The sequence below is a fragment of the Pectinophora gossypiella genome, chromosome 22, assembly GCF_024362695.1.
Source record: "Pectinophora gossypiella chromosome 22, ilPecGoss1.1, whole genome shotgun sequence".
Taxonomy (NCBI): Eukaryota; Metazoa; Arthropoda; class Insecta; order Lepidoptera; family Gelechiidae; genus Pectinophora; species Pectinophora gossypiella.
The window spans coordinates 1,627,200-1,648,499 of NC_065425.1; the positions used below are offsets into that span (position 1 = coordinate 1,627,200).

General features: G+C 41.5%; 3 protein-coding genes across 10 annotated transcripts in view; 2 read left to right on the forward strand and 1 right to left on the reverse strand.

Annotated features, from left to right (window-relative positions):
• LOC126376935 (uncharacterized) overlaps positions 1-21,300 on the forward strand; it is a 227,877-nt gene that overhangs the window by 86,496 nt on the left and 120,081 nt on the right. The window lies entirely within an intron of this gene.
• The window catches only part of LOC126377079 (alpha-sarcoglycan), a 64,242-nt gene that overhangs the window by 12,478 nt on the left and 30,464 nt on the right, over positions 1-21,300 (reverse strand). The gene's annotated exons all lie outside the window — the stretch shown is intronic.
• LOC126377026 (inositol polyphosphate-5-phosphatase A) overlaps positions 1-21,300 on the forward strand; it is a 37,275-nt gene that overhangs the window by 3,199 nt on the left and 12,776 nt on the right. For both annotated transcript variants that reach the window (XM_050024639.1, XM_050024638.1), the window contains exons 2-6: positions 12,748-12,978; positions 15,496-15,663; positions 16,200-16,325; positions 18,526-18,654; positions 19,753-19,914. In XM_050024639.1, coding sequence (XP_049880596.1) covers positions 12,748-12,978; positions 15,496-15,663; positions 16,200-16,325; positions 18,526-18,654; positions 19,753-19,914 — 816 coding nt within the window. The remainder of the gene's footprint in view (positions 1-12,747; positions 12,979-15,495; positions 15,664-16,199; positions 16,326-18,525; positions 18,655-19,752; positions 19,915-21,300) is intronic.

Genomic DNA, 21,300 nt, shown 5'->3' on the forward strand with positions numbered 1-21,300 from the left:
GTTGGTGTAATATCAGATACGCGGATACTCAAAAAATATTTCAAGCGACACCTGCTTTTTGTGCAACCCAAATTGGAAATCCACGTCAATTCTCGAAAGAGCTGATCTTACGTTGGGCGCTGTTACCAATGGCCTCATTCAACAGCGACTCATTTTTCAAAAAGTTTTGGACAGCCTTCCAAAGGAGATTAAAAGCAGAGTCGGTAAAGACTTCGTCGCAGCGGACTCAGAGTTTAGGAAGAATTCGGATGCTTTGCTGCAATATGTATGTGGCCGCCGGGCTGAAGTTATTAAACAGAGAAGAGAAGTTTTTAAACCACTAAACAAAGCGCTCAAAAACGTGTTGCACGAAATCCCTCCATCGGAATCTCATCTTTTCGAAGAAAAGGCACTTTCCGAAACAGTGAAAGAAATCGGCGGCATTCAAAAGTTCTTTCCAAATAAAAAGAAGATTAGCGGACCGGCTAAATCTTCAAACCACTCTATATCGGCAGCAAAGAGCAAGAGAGGCTCTAGATTTCAAAACTCGCAGCAATACCATGGGCGAGATAAACGACACCACACTAATACGAGCTCAAATAATGCCTCTCACAAGTGGAAAGACCATAATGAACGTCCCCAAAAACAGTTTTCGGGAGGAGGATACACCCAGTCTGGGAAGAAGGGAGGAGGGCAAAAATGACTCCTTCATAGCCGGTTGCCTTGCGACTCACACATCAATGTGGAAAGAGGCACCCGAAAACCTGTTAAGGATAATCAGTGGCTACAGGATTCCATTTCGTCGAGTTCCACCAATTACCAGATTCTCTCAATTAAATATGCACAGATTCTGCACCAATTACTCAAAAGAAATGTCAAAAGAAATCTTAAAACTTCTAAATTGCAGAGCTTTACAAAAAAGTACCCAAGAAGCGGGATATCTCTCTACGATGTTTTTAAGGAAAAAATCAAACGGAGAAAACCGGCCTATATTCAACCTGAAAAGACTCAACGATTATGTCTTAGCCCCCAAGTTCCGCCTGATAAATCAGTTTCAAATTCCCAGTCACATACAGAGAAACGATTATATGATGAAGTTAGACATATCACAGGCGTATTTTCATGTTCCGGTCAGGGAAAGTCATCGACGATACTTGTCCCTGGTGTATCAAAATACAGTCTACGAAATGACCTGCCTTCCTTTTGGCTTGGCGAGTGCACCCGCAGCTTTTGCCAAGATAACAAACTGGGTCGCACAGCAATTGAGAATGAAAGGGTTACGAGTGATCGTTTACTTGGACGATTTTCTAATCTTTCACGAAAACCAGTACACTCTGGAGAAGCAGGTGATTGTTGCCATAAAATACCTAAAGAATTTGGGATGGCAGGTGAACCAAACCAAATCATCTACAAAACCTGTAACCCGAATAGAATACCTTGGAGTGACCTGGGACACGCGAAGGAACACGAAGAGCCTATCCAAGGCGAAAGTTCTACAATTGAGCAACAGCATCAAGGAGTTACTAAGGAAAAACCGATGGAGCTGGCACAGCGCCAAAGTAATCCTCGGCAAGCTGAACTTCGCATCATTTGTGGTACCACTCGGGCGTCTTCACTGTCGCCTTATACAGAAAGCGTCACAAATACTACCTCGTACACAGCCACGTCGAAGATTTTCAATTCCACCAATAGTAATGACGGAATTGAACTGGTGGTTGAAGAATGTTCGCATGGCGACGCCGATTCACTATCCAGATCCGTCAATTTTTATTACAACAGACGCGGCAGACGTGGGTTGGGGCGCAATTGTGAACAGTCGCCATCTATGGGGCGGATGGAATCAGTCGCAGAAAAAGTGGCACAGCAATATGAAGGAGCTTTGGACAGTCTTCGAAGTGCTCCAGCGCCTGGGATACACCCTACAAGGAAAAACCATCTTACTACAGTCAGACAACCGGACAAGTATTGCGTACATCAACAAACAAGGCGGCACGAGATCAACCAAGCTACTCGAAGCAGCACAGAAAATCCTTCACTACTGCGAACGTGTACAGTGCCACCTCATAGCTCGCCACATTCCTGGGCTGTACAACGGAATAGCAGACGGATTATCGCGGGAAAAAGCTCTCCCAGAGTGGCATCTGAGCAAACAGATCTTAGACTGGATATTCCAAGAACTTGGCAAACCTGTAATAGACCTGTTTGCTTCGAGGAGATCAGCTGTTGTCTCGCTTTACGTCAGCGAAGATGCCACAGACACACACAGTCACTTTACAGATGCGTTCAGCAGGACGTGGCGATACAAGTTGGGATGGATCTTCCCTCCGCCAGCACTCATCCCTCGCGTATTGAACCACCTGAAGACGTCACAGGGTCAATACCTCGTAGTGGCTCCCATCTGGGACAGAGCATTCTGGATTCCAGAACTCCATCGCATATCTATGCGATGGTGGATACCCCCGCACCTCTTAGCGGAGCTAGACGTGTTTCAAGCTACCCCGTAGTAATTGGCATTTTAAAAATCCAAATATGGCTCAAAAAGCCCTAGAAAGTGTTCTAAATAATGTGTTAAAGTCAGTGAAAGTGCTTACCGATAAAGTGGATCTCCTAGAGAAACAAATAAGTGAGCAAACTGCACTAATCAACAACCAAACATCCGTAATTCAAAAGTTGTGTCCGTTAGTCGCTGACACACCAACTTCCACCAACACTAAAGTTACGACGGCGATAACTGACATTCCACCAGCGATTCAGCGACCCGTTCGACAAGCTCGTTTGAAGGCGAGTGCTGCATTTACCACTAAACATTCTACTTCTAATTCTAAGCCTAAGAAAGCAATCGGCGAGAGGGTAGTTAGTGATACCAAGTCACCAGTGAGCACTCCCGACCTGAGCCGCCGTTTACCGACTCGCGGTGGGGCCACAAAATCTCCGGAACAAGTAGCTGTCAACAACAATGTGGAGGATCAGCCAGAGTCCACGCATCCAACCGAATCCGGTTATGTCATCGACTGCTCGGGACCACTCAATGATAATGCATGGCATTTAGTACAGAAGAATAAGAAAAAGACGGTGCGCCGACGCAAAAGATCCGTTATTAAGGGGAGTGGATCGATCGATTCTGATATCAAAACTGTCGAGCGGGTAAAACAAATTCATGCTTGCTTTTTCAAACCGGAGACTACTCCTGAAATGTTATCTCAATATATGAAGAAGTTATGTCCAGTCGGTGAATTTAACATAAAGCAAATAAAGCTAAAGCATGACTACTACGCTTCATTTAATATTACAGTACCAATTTCGCAATTTGATTTTTTCATGAAGTCTGAAAACTGGCCACCCGGTACAGAAATAAGTGAGTGGTTTCATCACAGCGCGGGACGAGCGAGGCGCTCGTCCGCCCGCTCCGCTAACGCGGATTTCAAAGCCACACCAGCGCAAACCGGTCAGTGATGACGCACTGGACAGCCCGATAACGTACATTAGCTGTGTTGACTGTGTACCTATTGTTATTTGCCATCAAAATGTGCAATCACTTAATAATAAAACATCGCGACTGGATGTGCTTTTGCAAAGCGATTTACTGTGCGATGTATTAGCCATTACGGAACACTGGTTAACTAGTGATTTTATTGATTGTATTCATATAAATAATTATAACTTAGTTTCCAAGTACTGTCGTCCCAATATACAGCATGGAGGGGCATGTATTTTTGTAAAGAAAAGTATTAAAGCTATAGAACTCCCTGAGTTGGCCCACATGTCTGTAGAACAACACTGTGAAATTTCAGCCGTGTGTTTAACAGATTTTAATCTAATTGTAGTGTGTATTTATAGATCCTGTCTGACTGCATTACCTATTTTTATGTTGACGTTAGAGTGCCTGCTTGCAAGGATTAACGAATTATCGTCAGACTGCATTATAGTTGGGGATATAAATGTTAATGTTTTGTTGTGTACTCCTGATAGCAAGTACTTGGCAGACACGCTCAGTACTTACGGCTTCATGAATTTAATAAACTCCCCAACTCGTGAAACAACAAGTACGTCCACCGCACTTGACCATGTATATACGAACTGTCCGTCCGACTGCGTTGCGGCGACTACTGTGGTATCTAACATTGGTGACCACCATGCCCTCCGCGTCGAGCTGCTGCGCCCGCGCTGCGGACCGGCGGCACCGCGCACTCACCGCGTGCGTGAATACACCAAATCAACGCGATACTCTTTTAACGCCGCTATCGAAAGCGTGGATTGGCCCGACTTGTTGCTAAAAAATTCTAACGTAAATGATTTCGCTAAAGCGCTTATTAATGTTTTGATCAACAAGTATAAAGTTTGTTTTCCTTTCAAGAATAAACCGATAACCAAAACTAAGTCTTGGGTAACAAACGATGTCATAAATATGAAAGCCTATTATTTTGATTTAATAGAACTTGGTAAGAGATTCCCTCTCAATCATGAGTTACGTGACGTTATTACTAATTTTTCAGTATATTACGAAAAGCAGATTAGAACCGTGAAATCCAGGCATTTTGAAGACATAATATCCAGTAGTGGTAATATTATAAAATCCATGTGGCGCTTGGTGAACATGGAATCTGGGAGAATAAAGTCAAATTGTGATTTCACCGATTTTATTAAGAAACCGGATGGAAGTGACTTTACTAATGAAATCGCTTTACTGGATTCACTGAATTCGCAATTTGTAAATGCAGCCCGTGCTTGCGGCGCACCTGTCGCCGACATGCCGCGCGTCTCCGCCGCGCTGTGCTCAGCGTGTGCGCCGGCCGATAGCTCGGTGAGACTGCGCCTGTTTACTCCGGTGGAAGTTTACAAAATAATCACTCAAAAAGTGGCCAAAAAACCGACACGTGATCTGTATGAAATTTCCACCGAGTTGTTAAACGATATTGCACATACTATTTGTGCTCCGCTTGCCGTGTTGTATAATATGGCAATAAGAGATGGTATTTATCCGACTCCATTCAAGGAAATAAAAGTGTGTCCGCTGTACAAGGGTAAGGGTAAGAAGAGCGACGCTAGCTCCTATCGACCTATCTCTGTAATTCCTGCTGTAGCGAAAATCTTTGAGAATGGGCTGACAACCCGTCTAACGAGTTTTCTCAGATCGACTGACTGTTTGTCTGACCGACAATATGCATATCGCACTGGACGTTCGACGACCATGTTGGCTCGTAGGGTTTTGCGGTGTGTGTTGGAGGCTAGAGAGGCTAACCAACAAGTCGCTGTGCTTTTGTGTGATTTGTCGAAGGCGTTTGACGTCGCCGACCATAATGCATTAACCCTTAAGTTTGGTCACTATGGGATTAGGGGGCTTGTTGCTAAACTGTTAATTAGCTTTATGCGCAACAGATCCCAGTATATTGTTGCCAAAGGCGGCTCCATTAATTCGAGTGGGATGTCGACGGAACAGGGTGTACCTCAGGGGTCATCGCTGTCAAACCTCGCCTTCTGCTTATTGATGAACGATTTACCACAAGCCATTGATGATCATGAGTTGTTCATGTACGCGGATGATGTCGCAGTAGTTGTGTCAGCGCAGAGCTTGGACACTCTCGAGTCATCCCTTAACATTGTTGCCGATTCCTTGCAACAGTGGTTTCGAAATAATGGACTGATTCTTAATTTGACTAAGACTCAGTTCATGCACTTTAATATTTCTGGACGAAAATGCCGCTCTATTGACGTTCATATTGAGGGAACGCGTATTGAGCAAGTGAAGTCTGCTTCGTTTTTAGGCTTCCTCGTAGACCAAGGCCTCACCTGGGAAGCGCATATCGACCAACTTTGCACTAAAGCTGGAAGATCAATTTTTGCACTGAGCCGCCTTGCACATTCCTTGTCGGAGAACGCGGTGCGTACGTGCTACTTCGCAACCGTGCACTCAGTCCTCCAGTATGGGGTCGATCTCTGGGGTCGTGCGGCTGACTGGGAGCGTGCTTTTCGTATACAAAAACGAGCCGTGCGTATTATCGCGCGTATTCGTAGCGATGTGTCTGCGCGTCCTTACTTTATAAAATTTAAAATAATGACGTTTCCGTGCTTACTAATATACCAGACTGCTCTTTATGCGTACAACAATAGAGAGTTGTACAGTTGCAGAGGTGACAGACGAGGACACGATGCTCGGCACGCGCATATACTCGACAGGGTGCCTCATAGGCTCCGGAGGAGCGCGAAAACTGTGCATGTCATGGCCCCGGGAGTGTACAACAAACTGCCTGACCATATCAAACAAGCAAAGAATTGTACTATATTTAAATTTAAACTTAAAAAATGGCTTATTGAGCAGGCATTCTATAGTTTTGACGACCTGTAATTGAATATATTTTAATGTAATTGAATTCCGAAGTAATATTTAATTTAATTGAATTTTGTAATATCTGTGACGTGTAATTATTATTATCAATAAATGACTATGACTATGACTATGACTATGACTATCGAAACCACCGCTTCTAATTCCAAACCTTCAAGAGAACCTCATCGATCTCAGAACGAATCGTCCACCGCCAGGAATAGAACACTTGAAGTTAGGGGTCTGGAAGGTTCGGGTTGGAACAGATACATAAAAGACTGGCCTGAAAATCAGGTTTCATTGTTGCAGTCATCATGGAGGAAATCCACTTTGCAGACCTACAAGCCTATATGGTCAAGATGGTGCCAGTGGGCCAGTAAAAATGACATCCGCATCGATAATCCTGACCCTGAAGATGTTGCTAAGTATCTGTGTTTCCTTTATAGGGTTATAAAGCTAGCTCCCAGAACAATAGCAGTACACAAGTCAGTCGTTGCCAACTTTAGCAACCCCTCTCGCGCACAAGAACTTGCTTCACACCCTTTAGTTAGGCAAATAATCAAAGGCATCTTTGCTGATAAGCCTCCAATCAAAAAACCCTTATCTTGGCGAATAGAAGATTTAATAAATTTCCTTAAAAGGTATGAACTAAATCAGGATAACCTTTTTGCTGTTTCAAGACATACTTCTGTTTTACTTCTGTTAGCTACCGGCAGAAGGGTTCATGATCTGACGCTCTTGACTCTAGAGAAGGAAAACTTTGAAGACAAAGGTGATGAGTTAATCTTCTGGCCTAAATTTGGCTCAAAAACAGACACAACATCTCACAGGCAATCGGGATGGCTGCTGAGAAAGACTCCTGATGCTTCTGAAAGTCGATTGGACCTTGTTAGTTGGGTAAAACGTCAAATAGCTATGTCAAAAGCACGCCGATCAAGTTTACAAAATTTATTTATCTCCACCAGAGGTAGAGTTAGAAACGCATCTCGTTCTGTCATTGCGGGTTGGATAAGGTCCTTATTCAAACAAGCAGGAATCTCGGCTTCAGCAGGAAGTTTCAGAGGCGCAGTTGCAACTAATAGCTGGTCCAGCAACAGCAGCATAGATGAAATACTACAGAGAGGAAATTGGAAATCCAAGAACACTCTCTTCCGCCATTATTTTAAAGAAGTTGTTATCGAACCGAGAGAAAATGTTAATGTCTTAAATACTACGTTCTCCTCAATTTAATATAAAAAAAAAATAATAATGATAAAGTAAAAAAAAAAAAAAAAAAGTCTCACTAGTTGATAAGTATAAATTTATTTTGAATCATAAAACAAGTTGTAAGTTTGATTTATTCACAATTAAGGTTGATTTGATTCACAATTAAGGTTGATTTTATTCACAATTAAAATAATAAGTGTTAAATAAATAATAATTATTATCATTTCTGAATAACTCTTTTATTGATACATCACAGTACGCTTAGAGTAGCAGCGCTGGCAGATAATAAACACGTCTTCAATGTGGTTCAAGCGTAGGCTCGAACACCTAAATAGACCCGTTTTTCCCCCGAAGGGTATAAAACGGATATTTAGGTTTCAGCCGTAGCTTGAACCACACCTTAATTTCCTTGCCAGCTTATGGTACTGAAGAAAATGGCCGCCACGCGCTGCTAACATCAAATAAGAAAAGGACAGGTATAGTGAACTAGCTCCGAACTACTCACTCCCACTGTTGAAAGACGGTAGGAATGAATGAAATACGAACGAATGTCAAAGTGTAATCTTCAATGTGGTTCAAGCTACGGCTGAAACCTAAATATCCGTTTTATACCCTTCGGGGGAAAAACGGGTCTATTATTATCAAATTCTTTATTCAGACAAATAGGCCCACACATTGCATTACATTACATTAAATAAAATATAATTAAAATAAAATATATTAATTTTGATTAAATAAAATATAATTAAATTAACATAAAATGGTTAGTAACTCCCTATACTTACCCTATGTTAGTTATTTAAGTATTGTTTTGGCGAAGGACAGGAGTCATGTCATGTTTGTTAAGTTATGTATGTGTCATGCATGTTTATTTATTATGCTTATTTACAGACAGTGGATACTATCAGACCGATCTACATAAATATAAAGGGCATTCTTCTATTCTTATTCATAAATAACTAAGTGTTACCCACAATTAAAGCTATAGAAGTTTCATACAAACTTTTCCACCCCTTTAACCCCTTAGGTGTTGAATTTCGCAAAATTTCATTTTAGTAGCAGCTACGTCCTGAAAGGAACCCCCATGCAAAAATTGAGACTTCTTATTATTTATTGATTTATTGTTTATCGTAACATAAGTTATTCCATACTGCCCGTTTTATTTATTATTTGTTATATACTATTGTATTTTGATCCCCATTGGGAATCAAACCCCGCCGGAGGCGCCAGATTGTGAGGTCAACTTTAACCACTACACCAGAGAGGTGTACGTAAATAAATAAAGTCATTATATCCGTTAAGCAACTGACGTCACAAACCTCATTAGAGGCTTCATTACAACAAAATGACTTAATGTTATTTTTATCTTTCTATCTACAAACGTACACTGCATATTGATGTTGGGAACTAGACGCCAGATATAGTATTGTAAGGAACCTGTTTACGTCAATTACCTCTTCTAAAGCAAGGCTAAATGCACACTGGTGGATAAGGGGGCTAAAAAGACCGCATTGTTGCGGAGATATAAAAACAGTGGCGGATTTACAAATTTGCCGCCAGTAGGCTGTTAAATTTTTGCTACTGACCTCTGAAATTCGATAAGCTAGTTCACAATCATATTAACACTTTCAAGGACAGAACGTCTAATGACGTTCCGATCCCAAAGTGTCATATTACCTATTATGAACCATCAATGACCCATGATCTCTGTCCATGAAAGGGTTAAAAACTCAAGCGTGATACTTTATACCAGAGAAAAATAAACCTAATGACGTTCCGATCCCAAGGTCTCATATTACCTATTATGAACCATCAATGACCCATGATCTCTGTCCATGAAAGGGTGTTTATTCTGTTAATGAAATTGCAACTTTATGATTTGTGTTCTATGGTCCTCATTACATCGGCTTTTTCCCGTTATTAGTATGACTGTGAACTAGGGGATAGTTGTGTCAGTTTCTAGATTATTTTTACAGCCGACGATTTAGTGAAGTGTATACTGTGGAGCTAAAAACAGCATCATCATCATGTCCTACAAACCGTATCCGGCGACGGCGACTCCTAAATATCTATCATAAAAACTAGAAGCTTAATACTAGGCGGCAGCACTGTTGAGTGTTCCTAAATTTTGACAGTTCTTCATAACTGTCCAGCTAAAATTCGTCATAAATTGCTATAAATTGTGGAGCAACGTAGAGTGTATCCCGTCTGAAGGATGAGTTGCGAAAAAGAAAAGCCATCAGTTGAAAAAAAGCAGTTTTGACTGATAGAGATGGCGTGACGACTTGGACACTTGCCGGAGGGACTGGCCGGAATACGCACAGGACCGCGAAAATGGAAGGAGGGGGAGGCCTTTGCCCAGCAGTGGGATCTTGTAGGCTAGATTAGATTAGACTGAAAATAAGTTTTTCTAAGATCTTTAAGGAATAAATATAACACTATAATTTTGCAGTGTGAAAATATAACCACAATATGTTCGTTTACTCAAATTAGGATCTGTCAAAATGTAAGAACACTCAACTGTTATAATATGTTGATTTATTACTTTTTAAATTAAATAAACTAGGTACAGAAATTCAGGGATACTAATGTTTGAAATATCTTCTATTCAGTGTGGAAATATAATCAAAACAATATGTTCGTTTACTCAAATAGTGGTGCTAATTCCTGTAAATACCATCTAATTTTATTTTAAGTTATATCTGTCATTTTCTTATCCGCCGAAAAGGAAAGGGACAGGTAATCGACAAGCATAAAATTTATGGAACACACGTCAATTTTAAGCACAAATCTAAACCAACCGTCTAAAAATTTTACACCCGTCAATAACCCGACATAGTTAAGTAGATAGCACGTCAAACGGATTGCATACCAGGGACGTACCTTTTGATTCGCCCGGGTTATTCATTCATTTACTCATTCTTCCTAAAATTAAGAGCTGTGAATCATCCGTCCCTTTCCTTTTCGACGAATATGAAAATGACAGATATAACTTAAAATAAAATTAGGCGGTGTCTGCAGGAATCGGGGCCAGTATGGGATCTGTCAAAATGTAATAACACTCAACATTAGCGACACCTGGTGGGAGAAATAGGCAGTGTTTATCCTCTTTTTTAAGCTGGGGGCAATGCGGACTTTATTTCATTCGCTGTGTAACTCCCACCTGTAAGATCTATTGTGATCGCCGCCTTATGCTACACCTCACCTCTAAGCCCTGCATTATTTATATCGTCGCTTTATAAAAAAAACAACGCAAACGCATTTTTGAAAAATCATAATCTAATGTGGTTTTCTTCAACAAAACCGTTCATAATTTCTCTCTCATTATTTAAGAGCTGCGCGCTTGTCGGTGGAGTAATCGCCATTCCTCTCTTCTTCCCGCCAAATCCTTCATCTCCTGATACGATACGACCTTCACCTTCTCTTTGTTTCATAAATGTTCTCCTCCTTCCTCTCTTTCGTTTAATTTTCCCTTCTATGATGTTTTTTTTTTTATAAACGAATCGTGTCGTATCAGTAGGCTCTGCACGGTAACCGCGCCGCGCGGCGTGATTTATATCGAGGCCTTCGACCAATAGCCGTTTGACGTCCATCTACGTAGATAGCATTCGTATCGTTTATTGGTCGAAGCGCTCTATATAATACGCGCTGCGCGCGGCGCGGTTGTCATGCAGACCCGGCTTGTGGCTAATCATATTTCCTATCCGGTTCTCTAGTCTTCATTATGGTTTCATTTGACATCATTTCAGTCCAGCCCCTTCGCCAACACCACATCTCAAACGCTTCCAACCTCTCTCTGTCTCTCTGTGTCATAGTCCACGTTTCACTTCCATAGAGTGCAATCCAAATGTAGGATTTGATAAACCGTTTCCTGATTTTTACTGATATATTGGTGCTAACTCCTGTAAACACCATCTAATTTTATTTTAAGTTATATCGCCGAAAAGGAAAGGGACGGGTAATCGACAAGCATAAAATTTATAGAACACACGTCAATTTTAAGCACAAATCTAAAACAACCGTCTTAAAATAGCCAATAACCCGACAGAATTATATTGACAGCACGCGTCAAACGGTTTGCATACCAGCGAGATACCTTTTTAATTCGCCCGGGTTATTCATTCATTTACTCATTCTTCCTAAAATTAAGAGCTGTCAATCATCCGTCCCTTTCCTTTTCGGCGGATAAGAAAATGACAGGTATAACTTAAAGTAAAATTAGGAGGTGTCTGCAGGAATCGGGGCCATTGTTGGTAAATTATTTTCAATCTGGCTAAAAATTGAGATAACATTTTTTACTTACATTGAAACTAGCTTAGTTTATTGCGAGATTTTGCTAACAAAAGTCATATCCGAATGTGATTTTACAAAAAGGCGCTTACGTTGTTTTGTATATAACCCTTTTGAGTGCATTTGCAACATAGTTACATGCTAAATACTTCCTGTGAGATAAGAATGTATGTAATATATTCGCTTTTAAATCAGAGTGTGGTAAATTGATCTAAAAATATCTCAGTATGTAAGTACTTGTGGCTTGCATTGTGTACTTTAGAACCATCTAAAAGCATAGAATGAAGAATAACCACCTTACAAATGAAAAATAAACCAGGGATAAACGTGGGTGGGTCATCATATCCATCTTTGGACTTCGTATCAACAGTGGCTGCAAGTTGTCTTTGATTACTTGTGGCTCTGCCCACCCCATTAGGGATTACGGGCGTGAGTTTATGTATGTATGTATGTATATATAAACGTGGGTTTAAGTATTTTACAGCCAAGAAAAATTTAATCCAATTTTGTCATACAATTCGACTGGCATACACATGTTCATCCCTGGTTTAATTTTATTGGTAAGGTAGTTAGTGTATAGAACAACCTCCGTGGTCCAGTGGTTGAGCGTTGGCCTCACGATCCGGAGGTCCCGGGTTCGATTCCCGGTGGGGACATATCACAAAAATCACTTTGTGATCCCTAGTTTGGTTAGGACATTACAGGCTGACCACCTGATTGTCCGAAAGTAAGATAATCTGTGCTTCGGAAGGCACGTTAAGCCGTTGGTCCCGGTTACTACTTACTGATGTAAGTATGTAGTCATTACATTAGTCATGTCTGGGGACTTTGGTGGCTCAATAATAACTCTGACACTAGGGTTGATGAGGCTGGTATTTCACCTCACAATCCACACGATAAGAAGAAGACGTTGAATATATGATTCTGATTGTGATTCATCCAACTTTCAGCCATCAGTGATGCTGCCGATATGGACGTCGGAGTTCCTAGCAGCCGTCTCAAGAATGGATCCGAAATTCATAGCGTTGCACCTTCAGGAGGTGGGCGGGAAGGCCTATGAGAAGTCCATGCAGTACGTGAAGGACTTCGTGGAGAGGCTCTGCTCTTGTCCCGAGCTCAGATTGTACGACAAGATCCGGATTTTCCTTGATGAAGACTTCAGCTCTCCTGACAAGTTTACGGTGAGGAATTTATAATTTACTTTACTTTATACTTTATTGCACTTAACAATAATAACCAATAAATAATTCATCAATTATTAATAATTAAATTAAATTAAAAAATATATTATTTTTTTTTAAATTAAATTAATTTAATTTTTATTATTAATTAAATTGTTTTTTAATTTATTACTATAGTCTACGACCACAAAGAGCAACTTTAAAAAATCTTACTCGGACGGGTCTTGAACCCGCAGTTGTTGTCAAGCCGGGTCGACCGTGTTAACCATTACACCACCGGGTCCTCCTTCTGTCCATGCGAAATTCTATCGATCTATGTATCGTCATTAAGCCGACGCCGCGCCGGCGTCATCTATCTATAATATTGTACTTTACTTTTAGCACACCCCGGACACTTCATACGATACGGTCACGAGCATTAATAATTATACACTTTGGTACCATGTCACATTAACTTTTTTTGACAAATTGAACTGTAAGTCTCACTAAATGCCAAATATGTTAGTGCGACAGAGTCCTAAAGTGGGTACATTATATTGCTCATGACTGTACACCTCGTTTTACACAAACACTACACATTGACATTATCGTACACGCGCATGTGTGTGTGTACGATAAACTATGTTCGAGGGGGGGGGGGGGGGGGGGGGGTGAGGTGACGCTGATGGTGGGGAGCGGAGAGTGGCCGTTCTATACGTAGTATTATTCCTTCTTCTATGCTTTTAGACCGACAAGTCTACAGTTCCATGTATAAACTTATCGTAAAGAGGAAGCCTTAGCTATTTCTAAATGATTTTTGTTTTTATAGCCTTAACCGTGTTTAGGGAAACTCACAAAGAGAAAATTTAAATCGAAAAAAGGCTACGTCCTCTGTGGTCCAGTGGTAGACCGTTGGGCTCACGATCCGGAGGTCCCGGGTTCACTTTGTGATCCCCAGTTTAGTTAGGACATTACAGACTGATCGCCTGAATGTTCGTTTTAAACGGACACTCAAACCACGTCCACGGATTAAAGTTATTCTTTATTCTTCGTTCAAATCATTAGTTTGAACCCATGTGTAAAAAAAATATTGTTTATACATACATAAACATAAACTCACGCCTATTTCCCACCGGGGTAAGCAGAGACTATAGAATTCCATTTGCTTCGATCCTGACACACTTCTCTTGCTTCCTCCACATTCATCAATCGCTTCATATACGCACGCCGGTTCGGTGTTTATACGATATTAATTATTATAACATCCCGTTTAGAAAAGTACCAACGTAATGTTCATTGACGTAATATTAACAACGTGACCACACAATAAACTATTTATTAATAGCCATTAATAACACTAATTAAATCACGTAACCTGTATACCAAACTAGACGTTGTTTATAATAAACTTCCTGCTTTTTTATCAGGGGGGATAAAATGGCCACATCGAAGCAATTCATCTGAGAAAGCAACGTTGCAATTTGACATTTGCGCATATAAAAGTAAGTGCGCTATGCAAACAAATGGCAAATTGGAATATTGGTTTATTAGATGAATTGTTTCGATGTAGCCTTGTTGCCATCGGTACGGCAATGCAGGACGGAAGGGGCAAGTCACAGGGACTGTAACCTGGAACCTGACAGAGGGCAGCAGTAACTGTCAGTATTATTCAGAGGCGGACAGGAGTCCTAGTATGGCTTTGTAATAGAATACTCTGGGCGCCATCCCACTCGCGTCAGACAGAGTACTGCGGGGCGGAAGGCAAGAGGGAAACCACTGTCCTATTTTTTCCCTAAAAAGTAGCAATCATATGCTACTCCGACAAGAGCGTAACTCTTAAATTAGTGATGAGCCTTGTTAACCCCCCTGTTTTTTATTTCGCATCTGCTCTCGTGGGGCTTGTGAGATGAACCAACCTCATCAACCCCTTTTTTTTTTTTTTTTTGATGTTGGGAAATGCGTTACGCATACCACGCCGCCCGGGGGGACGACGTGGTTATGTGGGACTCCCCGGGTGTCGCCACCCGGTATACCCACTAAAACCCAACGGTGTTCCTCTTTGCCGCCGTGTGGCGGGGATACGGGAACGCAATTGCACACAACCGCGTCCCCGCCGGCGGATGCCCTTTAGGGCCCAGCGCCCATGGGAGCGCGTCAAGCGCCTCCCCCTCCACCGAGGGCTGCCCGGAACACTTGGGGAGCCCTAACCTCATCAACCCCTGTGTCAGGGTTACTATTGAGCCGCCAGAGGCCCTTGACATGGTTCGTGTAACGATTACATACTTAAGTACATAGTAGCCGGGTCGAATTGCTTAAAATGCCATCCGAAGCAAGAATCATCTTTCTTTCGGACAATCGAGTGATCAGCCTGTGTCTTATAAACAAACTAGGGATCACAAAGTAATTTTCGTGATGTGTTCCCACCGGGATTTGAACCCGGGACCTCCAGATCGTGAGTCCAACGCTCAAACCACTGGACCATGGAGGCCGTTACTATGTGTATTGAATACTTTATTTTATATGTACATAATTCCACAGGCTCTAGGCAACCTGTACTTCGCCCACTCGTCACTTACGGAGTTGAAGATATGGGAGTGGGAGCAGAAAGCGTACGTGGATGTGACCGGCAAGGAGGTGCACAGCGGCAACATCGAGCTGGTCACCACCAAGGAAAAGGCCAAGTTCCCCCAGCACTTCTTCCCTGAGGTTAGTCACCTTACAAACTCTTCATTTTTGTCCACATCGGTTACTCCTCATCGCTGCTTACACCAAGTGACCCTAGTTTGGTTAGGACATTACAGGCTGATCACCTGATTGTCCAAAAATTAAGACGATCCGTGCTTCGGAAGGCACGTTAAGCCGTTGGTCCCGGTTACTACTTATTGATGTAAGTAAGTAGTCGTCACATGAGCCATGTCAGGGGCCTTTGGCGGCTCAATAGTAACCCTGACACCAGGGTTGATGAGGTTGGTACTCCACCTCACAACCCACACGATAGAAGACATAACGAACGTCTTATCCGCCTAAAACTACTGCAGCTTCTCATAATCCTGGTGGGGTTGATGAGGTTGGTACTCCACCTCACAACCCACACAAACCCAAAACAGGCTTAAGACTGGTCATTTTTGGAGTCATTTTAAGAATCGAACACTTAGGAATTAGCATTTTTGGAATTGGTCAGAAGAACTAATTTCAAAAGTATAATAAAATAAATTAACATAATTATGTCTTTCGTATTCCAGTGCAAGTGGTCTCGCAAGGGCTTTCTGCGCACGCGCTGGATGATCCGCGGCACGGCGGTGGAGTTCGTCAACATACATTTGTTTCACGACGCTTCTAACCTCTTAGCTATGGAGCCCTTTCCTTCTGTAAGTATTCCAGAATCATCCACAGGAATTTTCCATCGCAAAAGTCATCACATCGCTAATTTAAGAGCCCGGCTCTTGTCGGTGTAGCATTCTCCATGCTACTTTTTAGGGGAAAATAGGGGCAGTGGTTTCCCTCTTGCCTTCCGCCCCGCAGTATTCTGTCTGACGCGAGTGGGATGGCGCCCAGAGTAGTCTATTTCAAAGCCGTACTAGGACTCCTGTCCTCCGCCTCTGAATAATACTGACAGTTACTACTGCCCTCTGTCAGGTTCCAAGTTACAGTCCCTGTGACACGCCTCTTCCATCGCAAGTAATAACATAAACTGCCTATATACGTCCCACTGCTGGGCACAGGCCTCCCCTCAATCAACCCTAGGGGGTATGGGGCATACTCCACCACGCTGCTCCAATGCGGGTTGGTAGAGGTGTTTTTACGGCTAATAGCCGGGACCAACGGCTTAACGTGCCCTCCGAAGCACGGAATCATCTTACTTTTTCGGACAATCAGGTGATTCAAGCCTGAAAAGTCCTTACCAAACAAAGGACAGTCTCACAAAGTGATTTCGACAACCTCCAGATCGTCAGCCTAACGCTCTAACCACTAGACCACGGAGGCTGTCAAAATAATTTGAAAAAAAAGACGAATTTTCCGACATTAAATTCCACTTGATATCAACTCAGAATCATGGTCTGAAGCATCCCCCAAAGTTTTCGTTACAGTGTCACTAACACCCATACTTACTTCTACGCCTACCTGTACGAATTAAAATTGTAAGTGACATCGTAACAAATACTGAGGGGGGATGTTTTTTTTTTTGTTTTGGTTTTCCCCGAAGGGTAAGGCAAAGGGAACTATGCCCATACAGCCATGTCTTACGTATTTTTTTTTCTTGATGATTAACCTCTCATATGCCGAGATACCAGACACAAAAGATTTTACATTGTGTCTGGTCGAGATCCGCGTTCCGGCGTTCGAAAGATTAATGAAATGATGAAAGGTGATGATGATGAAACCTAAGCCCCCACCCTCGGAGTAGACTCCTACTCCGAACCCCATACGAATTAACTCAAAAGTCCGCATAAACTTTCGAGCCATGAAGCGGCTTCCTGGCAGAGGATGACCTAGAAGGACTTACATTGATCAAATTGGAGATCCTTAGAAAAGGTTTAGTACGATCTACTCTGAACCGGCGTGCGGAAGCGATTGATGAATGTGGAGGAAGCAAGAGAAGTGTGTCAGGATCGATGCAAATGGAATTCTATAGCCTCTGCTTACCCCGGTGGGAAATAGGCGTGAGTTTATGTATGTGTCTGTATTCTTTATAATATTTATCTGAAAACTGTTAAGTAGGCAATTCCGGTTGATATGAACTCAAATTCAAATATATCTTTATTCAGTAGGTAACATAGTTACACTTTGAATCGTCAATTTTTACATACTGAACGTATCATCCGCCTAAAACTACTGCAGCTTCTCACAACCTGTATAGCCGGGGAAAAGAAGCTGCAAGAAAAACCTCGGCACAGGGCCCTAGACGTTCTTTAAAAAAATAAACACAAAATATTTTTATACAATTGAGTAATTTAGCTGCCTAATATCAGTTTTCAGACAGTTAATCTCATGCATTCATGTCTTCTAAATAATCACTAACTTTTTTTTTGTAAAGTTTTTGTTTAACTACTGTCTTAAAACAGTTGAAAGGCAAATTTTGAATGTCAATGGGAATCTTATTGTAAAAACGTATACATTACCCCTTAAAAGATTTTGTAATCTTATGTAATCGACTGACTTGTAAAGCAAGTTTATTTTTATTCCGGGTATTAACAATGTGCCGATCGCTATTTTTTGCAAATAATCCTATATTATTTATTTATTTAGAAAAAATATACATTGTAACATAACAGAAAAATCCACAGCTGTTACAAAGTTTCTCTTAAAAATTACTTAACATACATGACACACAAAATAAAATAAAAATAAAATTTATTGAGCTTACAGGCATCATGCTTTCAAAAGTCTTCTCACATTCCTTCATCAAACATGTTATCGAACTAACAAACAAATCACAATGTGGCGCTGATTCATGATTCATGTTTTTTTACATATATTAAGTTTTCTAATGATATCAACTGAATAGGTTGAATCGTCCCTCAGTATTCGTTACGGTGCCACTGATGCCTGCACAATATGCGCCCGCAGGTGTACGTGCGCAGTCGCCGCCGCGCCCTGCGCCACACGCTGCGCCACCTCCACTCGGACGCGGCGGCTGCGCCATACTTCATCTTTGGGGACTTCAACTTCCGTACCGACACCAATGGCGTTGTCAAGGTAATCATTTCATCATCATCACCTCCTAACCTAACCTAACCTGAAGGTTTCATAGGTCCGGTTTTTTACAGAAGCTACTGCCTGTCTGGCCTTTCAACCCGCGAAGGGAAAACCAGCCCAATACAAGTTAGGTCACATACCTCCGAAACGCATTTCTCGGGTATGTGGGTTACTTCACGGTGTTTTCCTTCACCATTGAGCACGTGATAATCATTTCTGATCCAAACATGAATTCGAAAAACGATTTCAATTACATGCATTTGTTAATCCCATGCATTCATACCTTCTAAATAATCACTAACTTTATAATAACCTTTTTTGTAAAGTTTCTGTTTAACTACTGTCTTAAAACAGTTGAAAGGCAAATTCTGAATGTCAATGGGAATCTTATTGTAAAAACGTATACAAAAAAAAACAAAAGATTTAGTGATCTTATGCAATCGACTAACTTGTAAAGCAAGTTTATTTTTATTCCGGGTATTAACAATGTGCCGATCGCAATTTTTTGATAATAATCCTATATGTTTTGTTACATAATATATTAAGTTTTCCAAGATATATTGGCCCCGATTCCTGCAGACATCGCCTAATTTTATTTTAAGTTATATCCGTCATTTTTATATCCGTCGAAAAGGAAAGGGACGGATGATTCACAGCTCTTAATTTTAGGAAGAATGAGTAAATGAATGAATAACCCGGGAGAATCAAAAGGTACGTCGCTGGTATGCAATCCTATGTCTACTTAACTGTGTCAGGTTATTGACGGATGTAAAATTTTTAGACGGTTGGTTTAGATTTGTGCTTAAAATTGACGTGTGTTCCATAAATTTTATGCTTGTCGATTACCCGTCCCTTTCCTTTTCGGCGGATAAGAAAATGACAGATATAACTTAAATTAAAATTAGATGGTATTTACAGGAATTAGCACCATTGTGATGCCAAAGTTAAAATACAAAAAGTGATCTTGGGTCTCAATTTGTAAATCGCCCCAATGGTTCGCTTTTGCAGAACAAAAATGCTGTTGATATCTGCAGCATGACCCCATCTGCAACATTATGTGATTGATTTGCTCTCGCTAACCCAAACTATGTCCCCCAGAAAATAACAGAAGAATTGACAGCGTGTCGCCTCCAGAACGGCACGAGCGTGGAGTCAAGCAAGCTGCAGTACAGGGCGACGGCCGACGACCGGCTGGTGCTGACCATCGGCAAGAAGGAATTCTCCCACGCGGACCACCAGAAGATATTCCGAGAGCCTTGGGTGAGTCCAGCCACAACAACACAGCTAATGGTGCTGACTCCAATACAGTCATAACATAACATAACTAGCCTATATACGTCCCACTGCTGGGCACAGGCCTCCTCTCAATCAACCGGAGAGGGTATGGAGCATACTCCACCACGCTGCTCCACTGCGGGTTGGTGGAGGTGTTTTTACGGCTAATAACCGGGACCGACGGCTTAACGTGCCCTCCGAAGCACGGAATCAACTTACTTTTTCGGACAATCAGGTGATTCAAGCCTGAAAAGTCCTTACCAAACAAAGGACAGTCTCACAAAGTGATTTCGACAATGTCCCCATCGGGAATCGAACCCGGACCTCCAGATCGTGAGCCTAACGCTCTTACCACTAGACTACGGAGGCTGTACAATACAGTCATGAGCAATATAATGTACCCACTTTAGGCCTCTGTCGCAATAACGTATTTGACATTTAGTGAGACTTACAGTCCCAGTTTGTCAAAAAAGTTAATGTGACATGGTACCAAAGTGTATACATATTAATGCTCGTGACCGTACACACCATCTAAGTTCATTTCAAGATATACCTGTCCTTTTCTCATCCGCCGAAAAGGAAAGTGACGGATAATCGACAGGCATAAAATTTACAAAACACACGTCAATTTTCTCTCTGTCTTTATTTATGAGCTGCGCTCTTGTCGGTCGCCATTACTCCATAGATAGGGCGAGTAGTACGGTGGTTACCCCAATCGCCTTCCGTTCCGCAGTACACCGACCAATTTCTCAATCGGTGATGTTCTAGCCAATTACACGATACGTCAATTTTAGGCAGATTAAAAACCCTCCAAATTTTTGTATTGGCCAATAACCTGACAGAATTAAGTTGACAGCAAACGTCAAACGGGTTATTCATTCATTTTAAAATTGACAGTTGTCAATCATCCGTCCCTTTCCTTTTTGGCGAATACGCAATATATTTCGGAAAGTGATGGGTGTTATAAGTTAAATTTAGGAGGTGTGGGCAGGAATCGGGGCCATTTTTAGCCTTATTTTTACACATTTCCCCCGAGAACGAAAACCTATGGGGTACTTCCCATAAACCTAGAATCATGAAATTTGGCAAAACAACTTCCAGCACAAGTAAAGGCAAATATCGGAAAATCTTAATTTGTTGTTGCATCATAATAAAGAAACCAACACCACTATACGGGCTATACAGGTTGTGAGAAGCTGCAGTAGTTTTAGGCGGATGAGACGTTCGTTATGTAAAAATTGACGATTCAAAGTGTAACTATGTTACCTACTGAATAAAGATATTTTTGAATTTGAATTTGAATACCATACCATTTTGCAATTTTTTTTGATACCATTTTTATTGCGAATAAATGATTATAAATTATGAAAC